An 8,270-nucleotide genomic window follows, 5' to 3' on the forward strand; every position below is an offset into this window, starting at 1 on the left:
TGGAGCAACTAAGCCCGCGCGCCACAACTACTGAGCCTGCACTCTACAGCCTGCAAGCCACAACTACTGAAGCCCACATGCCTAGGGCCCGTGCTTCACAACAAGAGAAGCCACTGCAATGAGAAGCCCGCGCACCGCAACGAAGAGTAGGCCCCACTCACTGCAACTAGAGAAAGTCCATGCACAGCAATGAAGACCCAACGCAGCCAAAAAAAATTTTTTTTAAATACATTCATAATAAAAAATGAACCATGCTTTCTTTACATAACACGCACCATAAAGTCTTTATGTGTGTATATGTATATGCATATAATATGTGTAATAATGTGTATTTATATATGTATGTGTATATAATTAAGTATAAGTAACATGCAATCTTTACATATATAACAATCTAGAAACTACATACAGTTATAGTCACTTGCTTTTTATTACACGGCATTAAATATCAATGAACCACAAAAAGAAAAAGGGGGAGAGAGTCAAATTGAAAGACAAATAGAAAATATTACCAACACAGTCAGATAAGAGAGCTATTTAAACAAATTCTGTACAAAGTATAGAATTTAAGTTGCTCAATCTCTCATTTCCCAACAGCAGCAGAGAGGAAAGTAGAGTAACACAAAATTCTACCTGTGGAGCGTACTGGAAGATTCTGAACCTTGATCCCAAAACTTTTACGGGGCTCATCTTTTTCCAGGGATGAAAGCAACTGGGAAGTGGGTGCTGGGACTGCTGCAGATTGAACTGATCGGGCTGGAGAGTCATCACTTGAACTACTGCTGGAATCAGTGCTACAGAAGGGGGGAAAAAAAACTTACGTGAAAAAATCAAACAGGAAATGAGTCGCATATAAAACTTCTTAAAATTAACAAATGGCAATAATTAAAAGGTCTAAATTTCAGGTCTGGGATTTCTAGACACCCTACCTTCTCCACATCTATTTCATACTCTACCTTCAGAAATGGCAGAAGACAGCAAATACCAGCCTGGGAATGTGGAAGTAAAAGTAACAATCTTTTATCACCACATGCCACCGAAAGACCAATGTTTCGTTCTGTGCAAAATCTGAACAATTTTTTCCAAATGAAATATGACTAGTAAACACAAATGACTTAAGGGTAATATTAATAGAATAGTGGATATATGGGTTTTGGATTCAGAGATCTCGATTCAAATCTTGGCTCAGACATACAGCATGTATCCTTGGACAAGTCACTTAACCTCTTGCTAAGCCTCAGTTTCTACATCTGTAAAATGGAAATAATAACACAAGGTTAAGAGTTTAAAAAAATAACACACAGGCTAACAGAGTTTGGAATATGACAGCAATCCATAAATGAAGTGGAATGCTCTGTTACTATTACTGTTACTACTACTACCACCACCGGCTCATGGGTAAATTAATCTTTAGGAAAAAATAGACATCCAAAATAATTTCCCAGGTAATTTTAATTTTTAAATTTTTGAAGGACTAATAAAGAAATATTATATAAGTTACTTGAGTCTTGTTAGTTTAGGCTCTTTGTGAATAATGTGGGAAATGAGAGGCAATGAAATTTAATTTCTCTCTTCAGTATAATACAAACCTCAAAGGGAGAGACCGTCACAGTTGAAAGACAAGGAGAAAATATTACCAATATGGTCAGAACAAGTTTATTATGCCCAAGAACCATGTGAGAAATATTAAATTATTTCAGTACTGCATGTACAAGACTGCTATGGTTTTAAGTTCTTTTATAGCATTCTCAAATACATTAATAAAAAGCTATTTACAGGTTTCTGAAATTTTGCTTCATACTCTCCCCTCCTTGCTGAGGAAGACTTAATCCTAAAAGCAAATAACATGGGGTGGGGGGCAGGGAGTGCAGGCAGTTAATCCACTTTAGGCACACTCCGTAGAGGACAGGTTCAACAGTTTTTGTCATTTGCGCCCAGACTACAGCTCTCACATCCAATACAAACTCTAAACCAGCCAGATGAATAAGTCTAACTCCAGGATCTGAGACAAATTTGCTATCGCTTTTTAAAAAAAGAAATACCATAAGAAAATAGAATTTACATAGCATTTTTATTTAGCTCTCACATGATAAGGCAAAAGATAAAAACTTTATGAAGTTACCAGAGCTTTCTGCAGTTTGAAACATAAAGAAATAAACCTATGCCAGTAAGAGCCAAAAGTAGATACCTGAGTTACAAAATACAAACTACTATGATAAAAGCCTCAAGGCAGAACCACAAGTCATCACTGCCAAGCCTCCTAGAAATGACTGGGTTTCAATTTTCCCATCAATAAATTTTTTTCCATATCATTAAGCAAAAGTAGTATTACTAGTACTAAGTGAATAGGACATTGTACTTTCTCAAATTAAGGGTTAACAAAATTAATTTATCTTCTGTTTTCAGCACAGAAAGAAAAAAATGTTCTACATGTATAACGTAGTCCAAGCAATACAAGATTATTCATAAGGCCACCAGATGACTACAGTATAGAATATGTATATGACTTATCAATTTAATTCCAAGGAATCATAAAATAACCATCAAGGAAAACACTTTAATTACAATACCACCAATAATATATACACCAAAATTCCTTAGCAGTAGTAGGTAAAGAAGTAAACAAATATGGGCAAGAGCAGAATTTCTGGGTACTAAAATAATGAGCCAACAAAGTTCTGTTTAAGTCCATATTTTAAAAATGTAGAGGAATCAATGGCAGTAGTGGGTAAAGAAGTAAACAAATAGGGGCAGCCCTGGTGGCACAATGGTTAAGAATCCGCCTGCCAATGCAGGAGACACGGGTTCAATCCCTGGCCCGGGAAGATCCCACGTGCCATGGAGCAACTAAGCCCGCGCGCCACAACTACTGAGCCTGCGCTCTAGAGCCTGCGAGCCACAACTACTGATGCCCGCGCGCCTAGAGCCCATGCTCTGCAACAAGAGAAGCCACCTTAATGAGAAGCCTGCACATCACAACGAAACGTAGCCCCCGCTCGCCACAACTAGAGAAAGCCCATGCGCAGTAATGAAGACCCAACGCAGCCTAATTAATTAATTAATTTAATTTAATTTTAAAAAAAGAAGTAAACAAATATGGGCAAGAGCAGAATTTCTGGGTACTAAAATAGTGAGCCAACAAAGTTCTGTTTAAGTCCATATTATAAAAATGCAAAGGAATCAATGGGAGCAATGATTTTAAAGTATAAAATAGTGACAGAAATTAGTTTTGTTATAAATGTCATCACACTTTTGGTGAATTCCCTGCTACCACACCAATTTTGAAACAAGATGTAAAATTTAACTGGCAGAAATATCTGTTGACCAATTTGAAGTTATAACTAAAAAGAAGGAAAGGTTTTTAAATAAATTATGAAGTGATAAAATGATACAACTTTTGAGTTCACATTTTAATATGCTAACCCAAAACTGCAATGTATATTTCCAGTGTAGTCTATTAAATGTACTATGGATTTTAAGGTCCTGAATCAAAACAGGGGCACAAATTTAGACCCCCAAATACTTTTTTTTTTGGCGGTACGCGGGCCTCTCACTGTTGTGGCCTCTCCCGTTGCGGAGCACAGGCTCCGACGCACAGGCTCAGCAGCCATGGCTCACGGGCCCAGTCGCTCCGCAGCATGTGGGATCTTCCCGGACCGGGGCACGAACCCGCGTCCCCTGCATCGGCAGGCGGACTCTCAACCACTGCACCACCAGGGAAGCCCCCGCAAATACTTTTTAGTCCTATAAACTGAAAGAAAATCCAAATGCCCAGAATATGTGTGTCAATTTTAACTTTAAAAAATCCTTATTTTCAGAATCTTGTTAAAACAGAAGAATCACAAGAATTCACCAAAACTTATGATATATAGTATTTTAGTTGTTTCTTAAAAGCCAGAAGTAGTTAATAAGAAGCTTTTCAATCTAAATTGTCTAAAGTAGTGGCAATGACGGTGCATCAACCAATAGTTTTAAGAAAGTGAACTTCAAATTTACCTGGCCACAAGAGGCACATGAAAATATCTCCAACATCGCTAATTATCAGAGAAATGCAAATCAAAACTACAATGAGGTATCACCTCACATCGATCAGAATGGCCAGCATCAAAAAGTCAACAAATAATAAATGCTGAAGAGGGTGTAGAGAAAAAGGAACCCTTCTACACTGTTGGTGGGAATCTAGATTGGTGCAGCCACTATGGAGAACAGTGTGGGGGTTCCTTAAAAAACTAAAAAGAGAGCTACCTTATGATTCTATAATCCCACTCCTGGGCACATATCTGGAGAAAACCATAATTTGAAAAAATACACACACCCCAATATTCATTGAAGCACTATTTACAATAGTCAAGATATGAAAGCAACCTAAATGTCCATGACAGATGAATGGATAAAGAAGATGTGGTATATTTATACAATGGGATATTACGCAGCCATAAAAAAGAATGAAATAATGCCATTTGCAGCAACATGGATGGACCTAGAGATTATCATACTAACTGAAGTAAGCCAGACAGAGAAAAACAAATATATGATATCACTTATATGTGGAATCTAAAAAAAATATGATACAAATGAATTTATATACAAAACAGAAATAGACCCACAGACACAGAAAACAAACTTATGGTTACCAAAGGGGAAAGGGAGTGGAGGGTTAATTAGGAGTTTGGGATTAACATATACACACTATATAAAACAGATAACCAACAAGGACCTACTGTATAACACAGAGATCTATACTCAATATTTTGTAATAACCTATAAGAAAAGAATTTGAAAAAAAAAGATATATATGTATGTATAACTCAATCACTTTGCTGTACACCTGAAACTAACACAACACTGTAAATCAACTTCACTTCAATAAAAAGTTTATAGGGACTTCCCTGGTGGCCCAGTGGTTAAGAATCCACCTGCCAATACAGGGGACATGGGTTTGAGCCCTAGTCCGGGAAGATTCCACATGCTGCGGAGCAACTAAGCCTGTGCGCCACAACTACTGAGCCCACGCGCCTAGAGCCTGTGCTCTACAAAGAGAGGAGCCACTGCAATGAGAAGCCCGCACAACGCAACGAAGAGTAGCCCCCACTCGCCACAACTAGAGAAAGCCTGCGTGCAGCAATGAAGACCCAGTGCCGCCCAAAATAAAAATAAATAAATTTTTTAAATAAATAAATAAAATAAAATAGACTTTGGAGCTTCCTCTCCAGAAGCAGACAACATCTTGAGGTATTTGGCTCTCCAAATATCATGGATGAAGATCTTTGTCTCCAATATGAAACCTTTATTCCATTTGCCTTTTTGCCCCTTGCTTTTGCTCTCTGTAAATGCACAGAAAGACAATGTTCCTTAACTCTGGCAACTGCCTCTAAATCTACCACTAAGGCCATAGCTCCACAACAAAAGTCCCTAAAATTTCTTGCTAAGGTGGTTTTGGATAATAGCATTGCTTTCGATTACTTACTGGCAAAACAAGCCATAAGTCTGTGCCATAGCAAAAACCTCCTGCTATAACTGGATCACACCCTCCGATACTATAGCAAATACAGGAAATTAACAAACAAGCCTCTTGGCTTAAAACAGGTTGATGGCCCTTTGGGTACATTCTTTGCTTTATTTGATAAGAACTTGTTTGGTTCATAGGGAGCCCTAAGGAGCATACTCAGTCTCTTGGTATTATCCGACTGACCGTCATCATTATAATCTCCCTGGTGGGCTATGCTCTCTCAAGGGTCTTAAATTCATGTCTGTAGCCATCAGCAATACATCAGATGGTCTCACTGCACTTGCAGAGAAATAAGATAAACAATGAGATGAACAGCAAAAACAATTCTTCCACAAACCAGACTCATAACCTATGAGTTTCACAACGAGACAAAAACAACAACCTGATGGTGACCAAGAGTGGCACTATCACCAAATTTTTGGTTAAACTCTCCGATATGAGAGGAGGGCCAAAAGGAGGGGGGAATGTGTTAAATTAATTAAACAAGGAGACCATTAGACTGAGGTGGTTCTAATACCTTAGCAACCCTACATAAGCAAACTAAAACCTAAGCCTGCAACTGCCTCAAGGCTAAGAAATCAAACCTAAGGACAACAAATAACAAACAGTCAATGAGGCTTTTCCAAATAAGGCAAACGCTAAAGCTATAACTCATCAACTGATTTTTATGCTTTGCTTTTCTCTGTAAAAGCTTTTCCCGCAGCTCCTGTTGATGGAGCGCTCCTAACCATTTCCAGTTTGGCGCTGCCCAATTCAAATAGATATTTGCTCAAATAAACTATTAAAATTTAAAAGGAAAGAAAAAAGTTATGGTGAATTAATAAAATTTTCAAATTGAAGTTTAAATTTCTAACATGGCAAATTTCAATAGATATTACAAAGTAAACAAAAGCTCAATAATTTAAGAATGTAAAAGGGTCCTGAGCCCAGAAAGTTTAAACTAAGAACAAAAACCCCACTAGCTTAGTAGGCATTCTGATGTGATCTTAATTCCATTTTCAACTCTACCACTTCTGATACAACCTGAATTAAGTCTCTGTCTTTTTTGTTTTATAAGAAAATCAGGAAGGAAATACTCAACTGTTCAGTCTGGTAAGGTACCACATTTTCCCTCTCTAAACTTTAATTTCCCTAGTGGGTTACCAGACCTCATGACCTTCAAAGGTCCTGCTAATAACTCTAGGGTTCTATGACTCTCCATCTACCTCCAAACCTTCCAGCTCTGACAGCTCCACACTGTCCAACAAGGGAGAGAGGGGACCCTTTACAACTTGGCCCCCAACTAATTTTCTAGTCGCTTATTCTCATTCCCTTGTCACTCTTTAACCTACCCACTAATGATCTGTCCACATAAGAGTATACCAGTTTTGGGAATTCCTTGGTGGCCCAGGAATGGCCACCAAGTGGTTAGGGCTCTGCACTTCCACAGCAGGGGGCATGGGTTCGATCCCTGGTCGAGGAATTAAGATCCCGCATGCCGCAAAGCGTGTCCAAAACAAACAAAAAAAGAGTATACCAGTTTCTAATCATGGGCACCCCCCTTTTTTTCTTATTAGATATATAAGTCCTTGGTTAAATTACTTCCTCTCTAATACTTCACTTTCTTGTATGTAAATGGTGATAATACCTATCACTTGTGAGGGGCTATGGTGAGAATTTAATGAGTTTGTGATTGTAAAGTACTTAGCACTCTACCTAGCATACAGCAAGAATATGAGAGCTCTTGTCCATACCTATTCCTATTGAAGACACCTTTCTGTCACTCCCTGCTTGCCCTGCCTTCGAGGATTAGCTAGCTCCAGTGTTAACCTCCTGCTCTGCAGCTGTTCTTGACATTCCCACCCCGCCCCATAGCATTCATTGATTTCTTAGTTGTGTATTTCTAAGCCTCTTTTACTACAATGTCTATCTCAAACCCTTTCACTCTGTATTATAACTACTCATTTACCAGCCTCCTAAAAGTCCAAGACTAGATTCATCTTTGTAAACAGAGCCTAGTATGGTGCCCATATGTAATGGATGTGTGACTCCAGAAAGTTATTGAATTATCCAAGCAACTGAAATCAATGCCTAGGAAAGTACACCAAGCTCAATAAAATGAAGGTATTAACTACATTCAGTATCTAAGAGTGAAATGAACATTTCTGAGAAAATATTACTTTGTTGGAAACTGCAAAGTATGTCTTTCTTCTTTAATGTTAATGGCTGTTCTAGCCAAGACTCTAGGACTTTGACATATATTAGTAACCTGACTGAAAAATCACTGGTAACTGTAAAAACAAAAACACTTCATGGATCCTGTCATCTAGAACTTGGTAGAAGATGATTTTTTTAAATAGACATTTTTCTGGGATGAAAGCAAAAGCACAATTATAACACGTAAAACAGTGCTCTAAATATCTAACAAAGTCCAGAGTGTGGATTTTGCACTATTCAATTTCATTCATAAATCCTATAATTGTGAATACCTGCATCAGTGGCTACCAACCGGGGCCATTTTGCGCCCCAAAGGACATTTTTGGTTGTCCAACTGTGGGTGGGTGGTTAAGCTTACTGCCATTTAGTGAGTAGAAGCCAGGGATGCTGCTAAACATCCTATGGTGCACAGGACAGCCCCACAACAAGGAATTATCTGGCCTCAAAAGTGAATAGTGGGGGCTTCCCTGGTGGCACAGAGGTTAAGAATCCGCCTGCCAATGCAGGGGACACGGGTTCGATCCCTGGTCCGGGAAGATCCCACATGCCATGGAGCAACTAAGCC

At 38.6% G+C, this 8,270-nt stretch overlaps 1 protein-coding gene across 4 annotated transcripts in view; it reads right to left on the minus strand.

Annotated features, from left to right (window-relative positions):
- The window catches only part of SPEN (spen family transcriptional repressor), a 93,864-nt gene that overhangs the window by 27,797 nt on the left and 57,797 nt on the right, over nt 1-8,270 (minus strand). For all 4 annotated transcript variants that reach the window (XM_029227939.1, XM_029227938.1, XM_029227937.1 and 1 more), the window contains one exon: nt 634-794. In XM_029227939.1, coding sequence (XP_029083772.1) covers nt 634-794 — 161 coding nt within the window. The remainder of the gene's footprint in view (nt 1-633; nt 795-8,270) is intronic.

The sequence above is a fragment of the Monodon monoceros genome, unplaced genomic scaffold (assembly GCF_005190385.1).
Source record: "Monodon monoceros isolate NGI ecotype Baffin Bay Population unplaced genomic scaffold, NGI_Narwhal_1 Super_Scaffold_18, whole genome shotgun sequence".
In the NCBI taxonomy this organism is placed as follows: domain Eukaryota; kingdom Metazoa; phylum Chordata; class Mammalia; order Artiodactyla; family Monodontidae; genus Monodon; species Monodon monoceros.